The sequence below is a fragment of the Thunnus maccoyii genome, chromosome 14, assembly GCF_910596095.1.
Source record: "Thunnus maccoyii chromosome 14, fThuMac1.1, whole genome shotgun sequence".
Classification (NCBI taxonomy): Eukaryota; Metazoa; Chordata; class Actinopteri; order Scombriformes; family Scombridae; genus Thunnus; species Thunnus maccoyii.
The window spans coordinates 19,864,489-19,885,800 of record NC_056546.1 but is presented as its reverse complement, the minus strand read 5'-3'; the positions used below and the strand labels follow the sequence as shown (position 1 = coordinate 19,885,800).

At 37.8% G+C, this 21,312-nt stretch overlaps 1 protein-coding gene across 8 annotated transcripts in view; it reads right to left on the bottom strand.

Moving 5' to 3' along the window:
• LOC121911346 (neurexin-1a-like) overlaps positions 1-21,312 on the bottom strand; it is a 269,413-nt gene that overhangs the window by 38,401 nt on the left and 209,700 nt on the right. For 6 of the 8 annotated variants that reach the window (XM_042432716.1, XM_042432717.1, XM_042432718.1 and 3 more), the window contains 3 exons: positions 9,242-9,413; positions 2,500-2,589; positions 853-1,172 (listed from right to left, as the gene is read on the bottom strand). In XM_042432716.1, coding sequence (XP_042288650.1) covers positions 853-1,172; positions 2,500-2,589; positions 9,242-9,413 — 582 coding nt within the window. The remainder of the gene's footprint in view (positions 1-852; positions 1,173-2,499; positions 2,590-9,241; positions 9,414-21,312) is intronic. The other 2 variants (XM_042432722.1, XM_042432723.1) reach the window with 1 other exon arrangement.

Here is a 21,312-nt window from a genome sequence, read left to right as displayed (position 1 = left end):
GACACGTATGAACGTCTCTTAAAGGGGACCTATTATGCTCATTTTCAGCCCTATATTTTTATTTTTTGGACTACACTAGAGTAGCTTTGCATGATTCACAGTTCGAAAAATAAATAAATGAGTTCCTTATTTATCTTATACTGGCCCTTTATGCAGCCCCTCAGTTCAGCCTCTGTCTCTTAACAGGCAGTCTTAGCTCCTGTCTCTTTAAGGCTCTTGATGAGCCCACTCTGTTCTGATTGGCCAGCTTTCCGGAAGCCTCCTGAGGTGCAGCCATATCAGAGTCATGTTAAGTTACCGTCAATGCAAACCCAACATTTCCTGCTGTGCTGCTTCAAATTAAAAGTTTTTAAATGACTTTTAAATGATGAGTCTTTTATTGTGAAGAATTTACAGGAAATGAAACATGTTCCTCGCTGAAGCAGAGCTTCATTAGCGGTGCTAAAAAATGGTTGAAACAACAACATATGGAGATATTTGGAGCTATTTGTTCAGCAGATCAGTTAGAAATAATGCAGGGAGGAATAGTACAGTCAGAAACAGCCACAGTGATGATGATGTTTGATGAAGAGCTGCAGACGACCAGCATAACTTCAACAGGTAAACAACTTATTTTACTTTGCCCTGCTGTGTAATGGAAAAACACTCACAGCGTGCCAGCTCAACTCGAGTCATGGCTCGGCAGGACTACCCCCAAAACAATAGAAAAACGCCATAATGTTAGCAGAGCGGAGCGGTGAACATCAACATTTAACATGAACATCCGATATTGTAACATTATATATATGACGGAAAATAAGGAAAAGCATAGTAGGTCCCTTTTAAGACAGAATCATTTAAAGCTCATCTTACCTGCTGAGGCTCTCGTGGTGTAGTCTGCTTGACTCGCCTGCTGGACGCTGTGGTGGTGGTGATCTCCATGATGGACGTGGATGTCTCTGAGCGATTGGCTGTGGTACTTGACTGTGGCGTGATAGAGGAGGGAGACTCCCCCACAAGCCGCACGCTGCCCTGGATTCTAATGTTGGGATCCCCCTCCGCAGCCATGTTGAACACCTTCAAGCCATTATAGTAGAGGCCCGAAAGCTGGCCCTGAAAGGATCGACTCCGGTCTCGCTCCCAGCCCCCAATCTGTATAGTGGTTTGGCTGTTGAAGATTGTAAGCTGCCGCCCTGTGGGAAAACAATGTTACATATATACAAGAATGTTGAACTGTGGACTCAGTCACTTTTACTGAACAGGAAAAAAAGAAAAAAGACAGAAAGACGAATTATTTGCCCAGTGGCTAATGAGACCAATAAATTACAGGTTGTAGAGGCAAACCCTGGTAATTTATTGCTGTAATAATGATGAGATGCCTACAGTATGAAAAGCAAAATACATAAAATCAAAACACAGGATTTAGAAAATCAATGCAGCTTTGCTAAAAGGGCAGTCTAGTCAGAAATGTAAGAGATTTAACTACACTTGAAAAGATAATCTTGAAAGTAATATAAATGGACAATTTGTTTGCCTGAGAAAGAAGAAAACAACTGTTTAATAACGGAAAGGGAATTTGTTTTAATATGCTATGCTTATGTAATTTTTAATTTTTCTTTCAAAACTTTAGGATTTACAAAGTTGGAGCAAAGCAAGCATGGGGAAAAACTGTTCTAAATAGCTACAGGTAGTGAGGATTGGACTTTTCTTATGTACAAAGCAGGATACACTTCTGGAAAGGAAATTTGAAACTATTCATCCTTTTAGCAAAAGCAACCAAGGAAAATTAAACTTAAAACAGATATGGTTGGAAAACAAAAACATTGTATGACAGCACTTTAATAAAGAAAAATGGAAACAAACAAAAAAACATAAAAAAATGATAGGGCTCATTTCACATTTTATGTGAAAAATATGAATTAGTTATTGAACTATAAAAAACAAAGCATGCACTCAGTTTGTTTTATATTACAGTTCCTTGATCTAATGCCCTATACATATTTACAATGTCTGTTAAAGGGACTCAAAATTCTGATGCCAATTCATATTGCACTCTATTTATCATTGCTAGCAGTTTAATCAGAATAGATCAAATTACACTAATCTAGGAACATACAATGCTGTATATGTTTCAAAAATGTTTCAAATAACACTAAAAATAGCAACTAATGAATGGCTTAACTAGATCTTTTAAATTTATCATTTATACGTTTACAGCAAAATGCTACAGTAATTTATAGACATTTTAACAATGCTGATATTACTTCAGTAAGTGGATTTAAATTCATATTTACAGTCCCTTTAACCTTAAGTTGACAATAAACACGTATTAAAACAGCTGACATCTATAAAATAAATACATTATTATGAAAAATATAAAACACTAAATTTAACTGTTCAAATCATTTTGTTTTTAAGTTTTACTGAACATTTATTTTTTAGGTTTATTATTTACAAAATATTGCTACAACTTGGTTATGATCAAATTATTTTATTTGAAATTTTAATCAGTGATTTTACCTTTGTCGAGTAGCCATTCGTCAACTACTCGACCAAGTCGGTATGGGATTCGCTGTCTAGCAATCGCCAGGCGTTCGTTATCATTGTTGCCTTTAAAGTTTAAAGAGACATTTCATTGGTTACAATCTGTAAGGTCAAAGGTTAAATGTTCATACTTAATGCTGGAGCTATACAACTGCACAAGGTTTTTATATTTAAAAAGTTTTGTATATTTAAAAAAACAATATTTACTGAAACATTATTTGAACAAAGTTCACTCATTTTATTTTATTTTAGCCAACAAATTAGGCCTATATTAATTGACAATAAGTGAATTAGCACGCAAATGTTTCATCTAGGTTAATAGAGCTATGTTATAAACCAAACCAAATCACAAATTTATACATTTCCATTACAAAATCTTTACCCAAATATTTCCACCCCATTTGTCTTATCCCTCTGTATCTTTTTAAATGGCTTTTATGCTAGTTATATACATTTTCAAAAAGAACATCATTTGAATTTATTGTTAAGTCACCCTTTTATGGTTTAAAGGATAGAACCATTTAACTTTAACATATTACAAATACCAACCCCATTTATAAATAGCCTAATTGACAAGAAATGATAAGCTAATTGCAATACAACAATTAACACAGTATACATTAAGAGCATCTAGTCAGAGAAAAATCAGAAAACAATGTCAAAGTAGATACATACACTGTAAAGTTCTTCAAGAAAAGGGGCTTTGACAAAAGCTACGAGTCATAAAGAAGGAAACATGAATAGGTTGAGAGTTTGAGTGGCTAAACATTGCACAGTTTATGTTTTGATGACATCAGAAAAGTTTCAGTAACAGTATTCAAAGAATAAGCCAGATAAGTGTCAGGAGTGAAAAGTGCATGTACAGAAAAACTCCACTCCAAGACTGTAGGGGCACTTAAGCATTAATGATGGAAAACTCTGCATCACCCTTTTGTCAAGGCCAATAACCTCTCCAGAACAGAAGACTTTCAGCAAAGTGGCACTGTCTCTGAGTGCTTTCCCCCTGGTATTGTCTGCAGAGATTGAATTCAGTCAGCTCCATTCTTCCGGCAGATTGACAATGTTTGTCCCATCAACTATATTAATTCAGTTCTGGCAGATAAAAGATCCGGTAGCTAACCATGATTTGGTGGAGAATAGCCTCAGAGAGGAAAGGATCGCAGAGGCACGAAGGAAAGGAGGTAACCTTGTAACAGATGCACAGTTGGTCTGACGAAAGGTCTTAGAGGTAAGAAGACGCATAAAAAGACATTTTTTAATCGCATCAGCTTGAATTACTGTAGAGGATCAGCTGCACAGAAAAGGGTTTAAAGCTAGTCTATACAGCTCATGGAATTTGGCTGCAGTTGATTGCGCCAGGTTGGAGCACAAAAGCTTGTGAAAGAGATTTAGTGGAACACTTCTGCCTCAACATTGAGATAGAGAGATACATTCTGCATTACAACAAAGCCACACAGGGACAGTGTTTATTATTTTATGTATAGACTTGTGAGACACGTGATACTGCAACCTTCAGGCAATTGAATCAGTCTGTGATGGACATGAGGAAAATTTCATTTCACATTAGAGGGTATCTTTATGCCCACAGTATTTAACTGCAACCTAAACTCTGCTTTTGAACCTGCACATTGACATCATCTTCAACTTGAAATGAAACATTTTCGAACATGTAAACCTCACTTGTACAATCAATTGTTCTCACACTTCACAAGGTCTTGGGGTAGAGTAGTGGGGAGTATAATTGTATTGACTGATGATAAAGAACTCGCAATATTCTTGAAAATATCAACAACTCCCACACAAAGACCAAAACCAACAATGTGTTAGTCCGTATTTTAATACTTTGTGACTTCCCCAGCCTGTCTGTGGCACTCAGTCCTAAGTCCACTGGTTGCTACTGAAGATGCAAATCTTTACAAATGGATCGCAAATATTTTCATTTACAAGGGCTTAATGATCTCCTGAAACAGTTGGGCACTGTAATTTTACGAAAATGTCACTCAAACAGGAGTAAGTTGTGCATTTTTGGGGACTATTCTCAGCTGTGGATTTATCCACATGTGGTGCTCTAATAAGTATTTATGGCAGAAGGATGGTGTACGTGGGATCGCCTCAAAATAAACTACAATGCCCATGTTCATTGTAATGAAGGAACATGTCCCCAAGTGCAACGGTGTGGCTCATTGATGTGTTTTTAATAGTATTTGGAGAACGTGAAGCTCTTTGGCACAGAGGAATAGGCTGGCTACACAAGAAATACTTGTTAGTGGGATCAGTCCATTGTTGGTTTTGGTCTTTTCATGGAATTTGTTAATAATAACAAAACTATAGAATATCACCAGATTTATCCTGTAAAAACAAAATATTTACTGAGAAACACTTTAGAAAAAATTTCTCCCAGGTATGTGAATGTAAATCACACTAGCCTCCAGGTGCTTTCTGCTTATGTAACGTCAACCATATTGCCCGGTGTATTTCACTGTATTTCCTCTATGCAAAGCTCCTGGAGCTCTACACCCCCTATTATTCCTCAGCATTGCATTACACACAAACACATAAAAAACAAAGAAACAAACGCGCACACACACAGCTGTACTTCCTTACATTTCGAATGTGCTAAACTGAATGTTGTCATGGAGCATTCATAGGCTTTGTTAATTCTTGTCACTTCCATTTGTCAGTCACAGGGTGTTAGCTATGTCACCTCTCTGCTTCCTGCTACTCTGACACCTCATCTGAGGAGAGGTCAGCATCAAACTGGGCTCTGGAGAACAGTTAGCCTGCAGCTGTTGGGAGGACGGTGAGGACACAAAGACCGAGGGAGAGCAACGCTCATTTAAGTGGCATTTTATCTAATATAGTCATTATTAATTAATGATAATTTCTTGACATACATACATGCTTAGTTTCTTGACAGCCACGATGCATGACGATGAAATGGATATCTTTTAATTTTCATTTAAAATCACAGCTTTTGTATTTCTCTACATGCTGCTATCAAAAATTTTAACAATATGAAATTGTTAAGGAGGAGTGCAAGGGAACTAATAGAAAACCACAGAATAGTGTCAGGCTGGCAGGCACACACACATACAATAAACACACACGCACTTATCCTTACACACAGTGTACCACTGTGCCAAAATCCTCTACTTTTGTGCAAAAACATGCTCTATTTTCAAAGACGGTAGCGCTTTATCTGTTTGGCTCTGCACCCTGCGCCACGCTCAGTCTATCCTTATACTGAGGTTAATTAAGTGTGGATATAATCAAGGTCTGATCGTGTATTGATCCCCACTGTGGGACACCGGAGTGTTAAACAATGCTATCCCCTGGGCTTCGATGCAGCAGTAGAGCCCATTCATCCTGCCTGCGAGCGGAGCCTGTGACTGCTGCTGAGTGGTGATTTGGTTTGGTATGGGACAGCCTAGCTTATCTCCTCCGCCAGACAGCAGCGATTCAGCTGAGCCCTCCCAACCGACCCGCTTTGCCCTCACTCACTTGTTTTCTTTTTTGTTAATAAAGTGGTCAGATAAGGTGGGGGCTTTATCTTATTACAAGCCCTAGGACACTCGCCACATTAAATGAACAAATATGCAAATGCTTCTTCTGTTCATGGAGCTGGGAGAATTAAAAAGGAGGAACCTACACAAATCTCACTATTATTTTTATTATTCAATTCCCCTTTTTTATGCTACTTTGGCTGTGGCAACCACTGCACCATTTTTAAGCATGCTCAGTGATGACTGCTCGCACAATAGACTGAATAGGCTCATGGATAGAACAGAGGAGAAACCGGAGCAGATAGGATGGAGCTTTGATGGATAAACCTAACCCTCCTCCCCTTGTATCCCACAAATCAGACTCCCCAACGCAAGGTGGAAAAACAGGACAGAGGGTGAGATCGACAGAGGAGGGGGCAGGGGTGGACAGACAGAGGTAAAAAGGACTGAAAAATAGGGAACTGAGAGCTGAGGAGAGTGGAGTGAGAGACAGAGAGCTCTGTAAGTGCACCACGCTCTGATAACAGTAAAAGAATAAGGCCAGGGACTTCTCCATTATCTTTGTGTGCAGCGCGTGTTCATTGGGTGCTCCGATAGGATACTGACCTGTACCCTGCGGGCCTGGCAGCACCATTGTGATGGTATTACTTCCATGGCCAAGACTCGGGAGAAGGGGCAGATTTTTTTGTTGCTGCCCAGCCTTTTGTGTGTGGGCAGAATGAAAGCGGGGTGAGGATAAAGGGAAGAGGACTAAACTACAACAAATAGAAAGCTAGTTATGCGTCTGCGTGTGCGTTTTGCATTTTAGATTCTAATAATTGTGCTAAAGACTTTTAATGGCCCATATATGCAGTACGAGACTTTTTTTAATGAGATTACGAGGGCAGCAATATAGGCCCCGGTGAAGCAATTATTTCCTTGCTCTGAGAATGATCGCTCCCTCCCATATAATCTTCTCCTCTCTGTCTTTCTCACTCTCTAGCCATCATTTTTATCTTTGCTGTCTACTCTTATTATAATCACTGTTGATCTGTGAGTGGCCTAAGAGTGGCTGAGGGCTGCTATTATGAGTGCGTTAGAGGCATACATGGATACTAATCAAACTACAGGCGAGCTGAGAGAATAATGGCTTTGTGTGCTGGGGATGAGGGGAGGAACTGCGCAGTAATTGTGATTAGATGTAATTAGTCTGCAACGAGCCTAATAAGGTAGCTTGACTTGGCATTGTCACTGATGCATGATTGGTGGGGATGAGGTTGGTCACTTTCCCCTGCAGCATTTATAACTCAGCACTTATCATAAGAGGAATTCATCTAATATTATTATCTGGTCTTTTAGATTTTACAACTCAGTGATGAGGAATTCAAAATATACAGATTGTGCTCCTCATTACAATGTGTTAACAACCAGTATAAAACATAATAAAACTCACTTGCTTGTGGAATACTTACTGGGCTATGTTTTCTATTGCTGGGCATTAAACAGTCCAATAAATGATTAACTGCAAAGCTATTGTATGTCAGTGATCTTGACTGATAGTGTTTTACAAAGTGATATATTTCATATTGAGCAGAAGTTAACCATAAAATTTCACTCTGCAGTAAAACCTTCAATAAGTGACTGTTAATGACAAATATAACAACATATAAAACAACAAAAAAAGTTGTTTTCACCAATTTATTCAGCTTATGAGCAGCACATCTGTATGCATCATGGGTGTTTAGAGGACTGAAGATGTTTGTTGTTTGAAGATTGAGATAGTAGCATCCAGGCATTTAACCCCGCTGTGCATTCTGCCATGTCCACGACATGTCAAAAGCCATTAGCGTCCCTGTTTCACCTGAGGCAAGCAGCAAGGATTGAGTCCCTCTCTCAACCCTCTTTCATTTGGATGAATGCACTGGTCACAGTTAAAAAGGTCACCAAACATTATGCATACGGGGAGAGACAGGTTGAATTTGTCTTGTGTTTGTCCTGTCGCCCAGTCTACTCTTCTGGAGTAAATGCTTCACTTGTTCCTAAAACAAGTTTGGTGTTTTTGTATGAGCATTACTTTTTTTCTTCTTTTTTTTTGACAGATCAGTCATCACACTCCTTTAATCCTCTATAGCTTTTGTCAAAGCCTTTAAAGCAGTTAAAAGTGAACAATTTCAACAACACAAGCAGTGGCATTTAAATACTTTTCAAGTAAAAGCAGTCATACTACTGACATACTGACGTTCTACAGAAACATACCGGTGTTGCTGAGTTGTTTTCCATTTCTGTTAGTAGATTACTTCACAGTTGCCCTCCAAAAATAGCATCGCAGACCTTCCATTTCCCCGAATATGTATCTACACCTTCCAGTTTCATATGCAAGTTATCTGTTACTGCAAGACTGTAAATGTATTACAAGTATTGCAGTCATATAACATATAATTTATAGTATATATTACACTTTTATAAATTACTAAATATTAATTATGCAACTACACACATCGCAGGCTGAGAGAACACGGCACAGTAATTGGTGTATTCATCTTCCTCTGTCATGTTAACTGTGTTTAAGAAAAGTGCTACACAAATGAAAATTATTGTTGTTATTAGTAACTGTGAAAATGATTAATATGAAAGTGCATTGTCATAGTTAAGCCATAGACTGTAATGCAGCTGATCATCTGGTAATTAATTCTGAGTAAGCAATAGATTTATTCAGTTAATTTGTTATTACAGGTTTGTCTACTCGTGGCCTTAATTCAATCAATCTGCTGTATTGACAGAGGAATAAATATTGAACTGGCACACAATTACTTGCCACAATAAAACTGGTAATTTGGCTGTAAATAGTCTATTGATTTGTCTTTCTGTGAACATGTAGGTGGATTATTAATGTATATGGGGAATACCGTGCAGACATGTAGACAGGGTGGGTGGTTGCCCTTTTATACACTTTATATTTTAGACAATAGGAGCTCTTAAATGCAACATTTTACTGTTTAACAGCATTGATTAATGTAAAGTGATAAACATCAGAGATGAGAAAAAAACTCAACAACACCAGTATTATTCCTAACAGCTGCTGGAAACAGAAAAATAAAAAAGCAATTAAAGCACATGCCAAGTCAACATAAACATCCTAACAGATAAGGCTTTAAAAGTTGTCTTGATAATCTCTTGGTCATTTTATTGCCTTTAAACAGCAGCAGATATAATTAAAGACAGACGGGGTCACTCACCTGTGGGGTAGCGCTCAATGACTGGCAGGTCATCCACCTGCAGAGTGGCATTACCCCCACTCCTCGTAAACTTCACTATATGGTACTTTCCGTCATTTACAAACTTTGACGTCTCCTCAATATTAATGTCATCTGTTCCGACATTAAATACAACGGCAATGTTTCCTTTTTCCTGAAAAGAGAAGAACACAAACAAGACTCGGTTTTAATGACAAAGAGCTTCACTGTGAAATGCCCGACACATATTTATGTGAACTCTTTTTACAATTTTTAAAGGTCACCGAGAAATTAAGAACTCTGCTGCATGTAAACAGAGCAAGTATGTATTAAGAGTCACTTTTTGTTTTGTGAGTTACTGATTAAATTTATTTCAGTCTTCTGGGAAGTCATTCACATACAGAACAATGGTAATTCATTACAATATACAGTACTTCTACTAGACCTAATGGAATCACTGTAATTTAATAATACAAACTTTGTTCATGAATTCAGTTTGCAGACGGCATTTTCACCCCATTAGCGGGACCGCACTTTTTATAGTGGACCGTCAGCTTGATGAAATGAACCATATGGCCATTGCTTTTTGACCTGGAGCCCATTTTAAACATAAAATCCTTGTCCTGCAACCAGGGGAGGGACTGGGGTTAGTTCTTGCCCCTACCACATTTTGAACATTATAGGTAATTGTTTTTTTTTATTATTAAATAAGGAAGAGATTGGAATCAGAAAAGCCTTTAAATGAAGTGGAGGCAATTTTGTATCATCTACTTTTTTATTCTCAGCCTCAAAAGTAATTCAAATACACCATGAAGTAATGAGGTCAGAAAACACAAGGACATTAAACATAATCTTATCAGTACTTTTTCCTCTACCATGTATGTAGTGCTGCTTTAGTCCTGTGGTGTCTATATCTCTCACCCCTTAGAGGAACATACAGTATATAAAGGCATCCGCTCTCCTTGATACTGAAGTACTGATACTTGTCACAACGCTTTGTTGACTGTATGGCAGATTATATAGACGTTTGCATTGGATTGGCAGCCACTTACCATATGTGTTGTACTTAAATGTGCTTCTGAAAGTTCTGTCTTCTTCTTAAAAACTTGAAAAGAATATTTAAACATAGGCCCACTGTATATTTAGTTCTCTATTGTGTTCATAACATCAGTTAAATGGCCTACCATCCAAAATGTTCTAGACAGGCCTCTACCCATCATCACATTAACCATCCTAAAGTAGCTTCAGAGCTGGCTGAGAGAGTATCACTGAATCCGAACAGTGAGTGTGAGACTGAATCATTAAATTGCAGTGAATACTGCTGTCACTACATAACAAGCATAACAATAGTCGAATCATGGAAATATAAAGAAAATGTCTCAAAGGAAGTTTGAACCCAACTTAGCCTCAGTCTCCTCAGATCTATCTATCTACTCTAATAAGCTCCTTTTACAGTACATGATCGAAGTCCCTGAATCTTACTGCTTAATCCAGCTATAATGTATGCATATGTTAGTGCAGCCTCTCTCTCTCTGCTTATGAGCTGCAGTGAAAGGAGCATCTGGTTGGAGGCTCAACCTACTGTAGCAGCGCAGCACTCTGCATGTCATTATCCAGTCAGCACAGCCAATACTACACTGCATCTCCATCTCTCTCTCTATAACTCTTCCATATGCACAAATTGACTCTTTTTCAAGCCCCCCACCACTCACACACACACACACACAGACACACACACAGACACACACACCGCCAGCATGCGGTTCCCTTATAGTGCAAAATGAGTCGAGCACTTCTCAAGAGCCAGAAGCTAAAGTGCAATTAAAACCATTTGTAATGTGTCACACCCTGTTACCAAAACTAGGACAATTGTATGCTTTGTAATGTAATTTGAACAGATTATATAATCTGATGCATTAAAGCTACAGTACTAACACAATTTACTGACTCCTTGCAGGCATAAACACCAAATCAACAAAAACTGAAAAGCACAGTATGCGGCTCGAGTCAGGTTTTCAGAACTCAGTGGGTGATAGGATGATCTGTAGACACTGATGTTGTAGTAAAACCTCGCGCATGTGTTAATCTGTGTCATTTTGAGAGATTTGCCCCTCTTGAAACCCTTCAGCAAGAGCCACAGAGACAGCAGCTCCTCAGCAGGACTAAATGCAGCAAGAGGCAGCAGATACCAAGAGCATCTGCCAACATCAGACCTCACACCAAGTCTGCTGCGCACACACTTTTTATCATTTTCTATATAAGAAACGCATCTGTGATGGCATACCAAAAGGGAACTTTCTTTCAAGGACTATCACACACTGAACACATTAATTCAGAACTTTTTAGTACCATTTCTCTTGGAAAAAAAAAGGAGATAGAAAAAAAAGGTTCAGTGGAGGGACCAACCCAATTAAAATCCTGCTTTTAATAGCCTCCTTCAATTGACTTTTAATGTTCCCCGTGGTCTCGTTAATAAATTTACTGCATTTAGTCACAAACTGCCAACTCAAATTTCCATAGCATAAAAAAAGCCTAAGTCACAGTCTTGAAAGAGATGAAGAGGTAGATGAAAGTGGTAACAGACAAAGGACAAAAACCCAAACCATCAGATTTAGGGAGTCAGATGTCTGATGAAAGATAAGAGCTAAATCTTCAAACTGAGAAAACACAAAGTTAAATTTCTGACATGCTTAGAGACCTTGTTTCTCCCACATTAACGTGATTAACTTTGACTGTTATTGCCTCTGCCTTCTGAGATAGGGCTGTGTATTGGCTTTAAACACCAATATTATTCTTTTATAAATAATAATTCAATACATTTCATCATTTCCTGAAATTTGATCTACTTAGACAAGTAGTTCCTCACTTAGTTCAACACTGAGAGGAGCCTAATCCTAGAGCTCTAATAGGGTGCAGGCTTATGTCAGGGAGTGATTGATAGCTGCTTATATAAACCCAGCCCATTACACCCTGTACAATTTTAGGGCTGCTCACTTGGTAAGTGCTGCTCCCCACAGGGCTGCCCCCCTGGGAACATACTGTACAGTGCACACATACCGCACCCGAAGAATTCAGCCCTGCCTGACACTCTGCACAGTGCCTTGATTAATTGCTCATCAAGCTGCAATAGAGTTTAATTAACTGATGAAGTTGATCCACTATTCTCCTCTAATCTGCTCGTTTTTATGCTTCTCATCCTTGCAGCTGGAGGGTGGAGTAGCTACAGCAATACTCAGGGTGTCAGTTTCTCGTTAAAACTCCCCATCTGCAGTCATTATACAACCATAGAGATACTTGTTTTACTAGCTATAAAGCTGCAAAACAGCCTCTGTAGACCAAATGTGTCTGAAATTATTGGTACCACTGAGTAGTATAATTTTTCCCCTTCCAATCACGTCAGCTAAACCACATCTGAACAAATATGTGTTAAATGTGTAGAAGTCATTCAAGAGAATACCCTTAATGACAGCTTAGGTTGTAAAATGTAGATCAAACTTACTTAATCTTCTTCACAACAGTGTCCCCATAAATAATGAATCAATGAATAAATAAATCATAGGTTTTGTCTTTATGTTTTTGTTAAAAAAAAAAAAGGATGTGTGTGGTATGTTGTTCACAATGTGCTTGAGGGTCAAACAAACCAAGTGCAAAACAGAAACACAGAGTCACACGAGTCGGAATGATCCACGCATTTGTAATGGTTTACTGGAGCGAGCTTATTTCCCCAGCCCACATAAACGCAACGTAAAAAGAAAAAAAAAAAAAAAAACAAAAAAAAAAAAGGAAGTGAGAAGTGGTATTTGTGATGGTGTCGGGCCTCCTCTCCAATCTCTGCAAAAATGAACACCATGGTGGAGACTGTCCTAATGTGAGTCTTGTTTATGAGTCATTCATGTTGACAACCATTGTGCACCCGTCACATTTCATATCTCACCAGTCCGACGCCACGGGACTGCAACACATCTCCCTCTGGTGCACATGTCTGTGAGGGGTCTGTTGGCAGGTGGGAGAGCACCTCCGTCATCCCTTCGGTGCGTATATGTGTGTGTCTCTGTGTGTGCACACGAGCATGTTGAGGGGATATTACGCTCTCTCACTGTAGAAGCTCAATGTCTTAATGTAGCTAGGGCAAGCAGACTGTACTGTTCACCTTATCTTTTAATTACCTCTGACAGTCTTCTGCTTCTCCCTTTTATAGCAAAGCTTTGTTAATGAAATTACAGAGGTAATGGAATAATTAGGCGAAAGAAAATGGATTTGTTTCTCTGACGGCATGTATTCCTGGTCCATACACTGTACATTATGCAGTGATTCATCTATACTCCTGCAATTATGGGTACACAAACATACTGCATACAGACATGCAGATATGTATAAATTCAATCAGTCAGAGAGGCAGAACAAACACACTGCTATGGTGTCGCAGAAAATGAAATTTCAGCCTCATATAAGAAGCAAAGGCGTCATATAAAACATTAACTGCCTAATATCTCAAACTATTTAATGATGTTATGGACTGTAGCAAACCTACAGTATATTGTCCTTATGGGTTTAAAACTAGTGAGGCCAGTATTTTCAATTTAAAATGAATTTCAATGTATTTATTTTAAAGTGTCTAGCAGCATAAGATGAGATAACCCAAACTTTAAAAACCCACACATAAATACTTAACACATACAATACACATAATATACTAAAAGCTGTGTCACAAAATAAAACTAATCTCAAGGGAACAAATAAAGATCTGCACGTGAGTGTCATGTTCTTCTCTATCTTTTCCAATTATGGACACATTGTATGTTTGGACATGAGTCGTCTTATCACTGTCTGACATGTGGGTACAATTACTGTATGCTGATGCACATATGACTAACACATACACAATTCCTTCCCTATGCCTCAACACACTGCTATTTTTGTGCACATAGGTGTGCAATAAGCTCTTAACAGAGAGACCTTGACATCAGTTGAACACATGTGAAATTGGTTTACAAGTGTGTTGAACACAGTATATAATTTTGAACATTTTCATAATACATCTTTATCATCCATTAAGTCATATAAAATGGTGCCCGAGATATTTGACCCCACTGTTTACCTTAAGAGCTTCTCCACTTGAGTAGAATTCAGGATATATCTAATTATCATCGATTTACTCTTTTCGGTATTACATCTGATGTCAAAGTCAGAACCATATTGGGAGGATATAATTATTGTGGTGGAGAAAATATAAGCAAATCACCTGCATACATAAAAATATTAATCGTAGGATTGCTAAAGAACACAACCCTGTTTTACAAGGATTTAAAGGCGCACTGTGGTGTTTTCTTGTAAACAAAAAGTTATGTTTACATCCAGTGTTTCTCACTATATTGTGTATATCCTTTAGGTCTAACAAACTTGTGAATCCATTTCCTTCCTCATAAAACATTTGAAAAATTTTAATATTGTTTACATCCATCTCCATGCTGGCAGTTTTCTTCTTCACTGCCTTTTAGTGCATTGCTGTTTGTTGCTGCATTACCACACGTAAATGTCAATCAGTGAAAATGCAAGACACAAACGAGCGAGTGTGCGCTCCAGTTCGCTACAAGTGGACAAAAACTCCAGAGGGTACCTTTAACTGCCCGTACAACTTATCCATACTTCACTCAAGTAAGCACAAAGATAATATACCACCCTGCCTTACTCCAAGACTGATATTAAAAGAGTCCTGTTTAACCTGCATGATCTCACAGGCATAACAACATACAATAGATATTTGAAGTAGGTTCTCTTCCTGTAAATATCTTACTTTCTGTATTTATTCAGTATAAAAACACTTCTTAAATGCATGTAGACAACTGTGATATAACTGTGTACATGGAATCTAAGCTGCATGTTAGTCGACTCTTAAAAGAGGTTCTAAAACATGAAACAAAGTTGCTCGACAAGGGTTCCCTCCCCCTTCATTTCACCATCGCCTTAGAGCATTTCCAGTGCGGTGAGGTATAAGTGCATTTGCTGGGAGCTCAGCTTATTTCAAAAACAAGTCCGCCGGCTAAAGTTCCTAATTATCTGTGAAGTTGGCTTGAAATTGTTTCCATTGCTAGGAGACTCTATCAAGTGGCTTTCTGTAGGAGAGCTTCATCAAATACCTCAAGTTAATAAATCATCAACTAGCCGCAGCAGCTGTTTGAAGGAAGGCAACTAAGAGAATAAAAGAAGACGTACGGCTATTGTACCAGTACCAGGGATATAATATGAAAACATTAATTTATACTTATGTATAATGCAGCAGTACCTTCTTTGTGAGATGTAGCAAGAAAACATGCGTAAGCACTAAGTGTTTTTACACTGGGGAAATTACTGCAATAAAAATAGTTTTCTTCTCATTAGTGGTACACAAGCACCAGAGTGCAGAAGTTTACATTCAGTTGGAAGTGACAGGAGTGTCCGTAAAAAGAGCTGGCCAGTGGCGCTTTTCAAAAGGCACTGCTTGTCTTTTCCTGAAATGACATTTGCTGTCTGTCTATACTCTTTCTCTTGCTCCATCTTTGGCCCTGCTGTGACACATTCCATCATGAGAGGTCAACAGATATCTGAAATTTCGTTCTCTCTCACTCAAAGAAATCAATTCAGGTTTCAGGTGATTCTCCTGTCTGTCCACTTGTGACAGCTGGCGCGCAGTCGGGGTGAGTCGACCTTCATCTCTGTCCTCTCCGTCAGGACTTCCTCTGTCCCCCTGAGCATACTAAGAGTCCAGCTCACTTCATCTGTACCATTCATGCAGTACAGCTTTCTGGCAAAATAAGATCAAATATAATCAAGTGCGCATTTGGGGAGAATGGGGATAGTGCAATCACCTTAGTAAGAAATGAAAAAAAAAAAAAGTAGTGAGCTCAGGTAGAGCTGGGGACATATGCCTGAAGGCAGGGAACATATGCGATGACTGACCCTTAATACTCAGAACGAGACTTCCAGACACTCAACATGATTGGGATATACGCCATGACAAATATGTTGTTGTGTCTACTCAGATTATCTCTAGTTCAGGAGAACAAAAACAGATGATGAGTAAACCCTGCCAGAATTAAACAGAATTTAATTTAAATCAAACTTATAATCACCTTTATAAAAAGGTGTATTATTTCGTAGGCTTGCTTTGCATCAGGTTTACTGTAATAATATGATCTTTTCTCATAAATATGCAATCCCTTCTTGTTCTACTGAGATCTGTTCCACTGTGTTTTCTCACTGTATGAGCTCGTCTTGTAATTACGTGACAGGTTCGCTAATCTTGTTAAATGTGTCACACATATTTCACCCTGATAATTCAGAATCACAATTTTAACACAGTTCAGCCACATTATGTCAAATTTACATAATTGTTTTTTCAATTTATAATTGTGTAATTATTTGGGTGACTGGTATAACAATGAATTTATAACACAGGACCTGTGTCATCTTGACTGGCAAAAATGGTTTATCAATGGATTTAAGGTTATACACTTGTAAATATGAGCATGATGCAGCATAATGTGGGCCATTCATATATTTGTGTGTATATTTTCTTAGAGGGTAGATATGAATTCTGACGATATAATATAATAAAACATTTCAACCTTCAAAAGATTCTCATAGCTCTACGTTTGTCTCAGTTTGAGACAGAAAACCAGGCTGGAACAATGCAATCAAGCAAAGCTTGTGTCTTCCCTTATAACACATCGGTCATACTGTTGGACTAAAATAACTGGACTCCGAGTACAATGTGACAAGGTTGCATCAAGAGCATGTTAGCCTGATATCATCACAAAATGAAAAACTGGTCGTGTAACATGCTCAAACATAGTGAATCAATGTTTGGTTCACAGTTTTTTAAAAAAGGTACTTGTACTTACTATGCTGGTGGGTTAAAAAAAAAATCGAACCCTTAAGTTCGGGATTGAAATACCGTTCATAGTCACCACCAGGGCTGTAGCCAATAGCAACTAATTTAGTTGAAAGATGTAAAACATGTCATTCTACACAGCTGGAGTGAAAAATAGAGCATAAAGAAGAGATTTATCTTTATGAGATATTCCCACTGAAATTTTCTCTTTTATTGCAAGTAAGAACCTGTAAATGTGAAGTCAATTTCACCTCTGTGAACTCTTTCTCATACTGAGAAAAGATTTTAAAAGAAAAAAAAAATTGTTATTATTGGAAAGTACTGCTTTGTTTCTGTACAGTAGCATGTGACAAACTTATGAAACACTCTTTGCCTGATATGTGAACTGGAATAATATTTTAGATTTGCTTTTCTGCTATTAGCTCTGTAGTTTGTGGTTATACTTGTGGCATATGACAACATTTTCAACAGATTGTCAATAAAGTTTGCATCATGTTTCCTTTTTACAACATATTGATAATGCTGAACCATGTAGAGCAAATTCTATAGAGCCAGTTTGTGTTTAAAGCTGCACAGCAATGAACATATTCTGTGTTAAATATTCCACTGGTGATATGAGATGGGACAAAGCAAATTCTTACTTGAAGACAAACAAATACAAAAAAATTGTACATGTATAGATTTTTATGGAGCAACAAGCACGCACTGCTGACTCAAAGACCACCCTGTACCCCATGCAGCTGCCTCAGAGGAAAAGATTTGCTTCATATCTTGTTTTTATCAAACTTGGTGCAGCTGGATGACTTTCATGATAAAGCTGTTACAGTATTTCAGCTAGCCTATATAGTGCTAATTTACCGCTCAATACAAGCTGGCCTTGACCTATTCTACCTTTCTACATTTTTCCACACTTTTTGTTGGTGTATCTGTTTTAAACATAACATGAGAGGAGTGGACTTCATTACAGCTTCAACAAAGCATGGCAAATGGTGAGCAGGAGCTACTGCCTGTATGAATTTTGGACATTTGAATACTGCAGTTCTTCTGTTTCCTGTGGGAATTAATTTAGGAACAAAAATATGTTAAGTCCTGCAGCCCTAGTAGTATTCTGTCACTCTCTAAATGGCCAAGGAAGTGAAAGTGACAGGGTGAAGGACAAAATTAAGTTCTGTAGACCACCCAACCAGTAAATTCCCATCCAGCACACACAAATACAGTCTAAGAGGGTGTTGTCACTTTACTCTCATGGCATTGTTTCACCTGCTTTGCATTCTTATCCATATTCATCAGTTTAAATAGTTGCTCAACACATCTCTAGAACAAGTGTGTTGGCACTACATTTGGTCATTTGTTATGGTGGCTTTTGCAGCTGCAAATCCAAATATGAAAATGTCCAATTATTTATTTGCAAGCTCTGTCTTTCATATGGTAATTATTGGATTTGGTTATCAAGAATTGTATTGCTAATTGGTTTGAGATTATGACCTGTGTAAAAATCTTGAATGAAGCCTATTATGTGATAAAAACTCACCGTATAACACCGTTAGCTAAAAAGAAAATGTCTGACACCTTATCTCTGATTTCAACATGGGAAACATTTTAACTTTGATGACAAAAAAGGTCTTCAAACCTGAATTTATTTGTTCTAAAAGCTTGTATGCAATGCACTGAGTATATAGCAAAACTGCATTTTAAAGTGGATGCCTTCAATGTCTTTAGTGTTCACTGAAGTGTGAATGCAGGAATCAGCGGGGTCAGAGGTCAAAGTGTTTCAGAGTGGGTTCACCACAGCACAGCTCACCAGCAGACCTCAAAAAAGGGAGTGACTCCACTTGCAAAAGCATTTTTAAGTATCAAATTCAATATGTAGTTTCCATGATTAATATAGCCACTTCTGTTTTTGTAAAAGAAACAAATATAGTTTTTTCTTTCCTTTCAGGGTTCTGGAAAATAAAAATAACTGATGAAATGATGAAGACATTGTGACCTGTAAAACAACACCACAGCTTTCATACTGCAGATCTATTTTCCATTATAGGCACTTCCAAATAGGACTATCATGTTGTTGGATTTAGAGCAGTGGATGTCTTCCAAAAATTTTCGACACCACCATTAACTGGTACATCGAAGCTATCTTACGCTTGGCACGGGGAGCTAGATACTCCTGCCTGGTGCATGCAGCACAAATTAATCTTAGAGCCTCCTATTTTTAGAAAAGCGCATCAGAAATTGCCCCTCGAAGTGATCACATCTTAGATTGAGCCATGAACACACACATCACTCAGCGGCAAATAAATATAGGACTTTTCATTAGGAATATATTGTTTGTAATAAATCCGTTTCATTCATATGAAATGTCATATATTGTAATGTTTATGTGATAGAAGAATATTATTGACATACAGTACGCACAGTACAGACCTCCGTTATTTACACAAACTATGTAGAGAATACAGTTATTGTGCAAATAAGCATCCAATGATTTTCAGTTCTCTGTTATTTATTAAACTTCAGTACCAAAAAGGAATAATGCTTTTTCTCATGTACACCTGTATTCACATGGACTCAGGCAGATGATAGATGGCAAACGGACAACCTCTTCTGGAAGGCACAGGAAAAACAAACAGTCTGACAGAATGGCGGGACCCAGCCAATGGCTCCCCTGAAAACGTTGAATGAAATTTCCAAACATGCATTATTTCCATAAACATATTGGGAATTTAAATTATTACTTTCCCGCCTAAAAAAATATTGAAACTTAATAAAAGTGACATATTTGCCTGCCATATGTCAGCTTTCTTCTTTCTATATAACATCCAGTTGTAAATTCTGTTGTGGCGAAAATTTAAATATTTTAATTTTTGACAGCAATGCCGTGTACTTTTAAAGTTGCCAGTATTCTCTGCTGGCCTCACCTCATTTCACCGTCCTGCTCTTGTCTACTAAAATGATATCCAGCTTGCCGTCTACCATCTGCCTGAATCCATGTGAATGCAGCATAATATAAATAATTTGTTGGTACAGTTCAGTTTTTGAGGCTTTTACTGTAAGTTGAAACAGTTTATCTTGCAGAGATGTGTATATATGTTGCTCTTAAGCAATTTGTAAGCTGCACTTATTACAATATAAGAATTTTTGACCATCTGATGTTTGTGCTGTAAAAAGTATTAATAAATATTTTGCTATTCGTTGAGCAAACTGTCTGCAAAACAAAATCTAAAGTTGCAACAAGGTTAGTGATGAAGGAGTATCAAGGTTATTAGGCTTGTGGCATAGTGATGAGGGAAATATAGAAATGCGGTTACAGCAATTGTCATAATCACAGCAGCCAGTCACAAGAGAAAGATATGGTTAATGCTATCTTTCATACTGAATTCTGTTGAAGGTGGAAAATGAATATCAACTGCTTAGCCAGTTTGCAATTTCCAATATCAGACATCACTCAGAATTTAAATTAAGAGCAACAGCCCCACTGCTATCTTTTATTTCCAACTTTAAAGTGCTTCAATTGGACATGCACTGTAAAAAAATAACAGCTGGCAAAACTAACATTTTCCCAAGTTTTCCACTGCTGTAGTGGCCAGATGTAATGAGCAGTTATCCTCAAGAAACAGAAAAATACACTACCAGACATTAAAATGGATCTAGAAATGTATATTGCCAATAGATGTTATTTAACAGGGCTAAAGTGTTTTGGGGTGCATTTTTTTCTTTAAGGGAACCCTGGAGTACTTGTTTCTAATACTTCCACAAAACTGGGAAACTGTCAGGCTTTAAAATTGCCACCATCAATCAAGAGGTTTTAAAGGATGCAACAAGCAATTTCATGGATGACTTTTTTCAAGTTCACATTATTCCCCATCAGCTCCATGTATTATTGTGCCTTTTTTTCCTCAACCCACCTCTGTTTCTCTCTGATTCCAATGCTACAGACAAAAAGAGTATCACAGTGCCCTCTCACTTATTCATGTCCGCTGACTTGTCTCTCTTTTAATGTTAACATAGCTCAAACTGATTTTCATATTCCCACACCGAATGGAGTTCATCTCAGAAGAGGAATACATTAAAAGATATGGAACAAGAGGTGTTAAGTTATGACAAAGACTATGCTTTACTTAAACCTCAGAGGAATGAACCTCGTCCTAGATTTCTCAGATAATTTAGGACTATGGTTGCTTTCACAATATTTTAAAAATGTAATTCT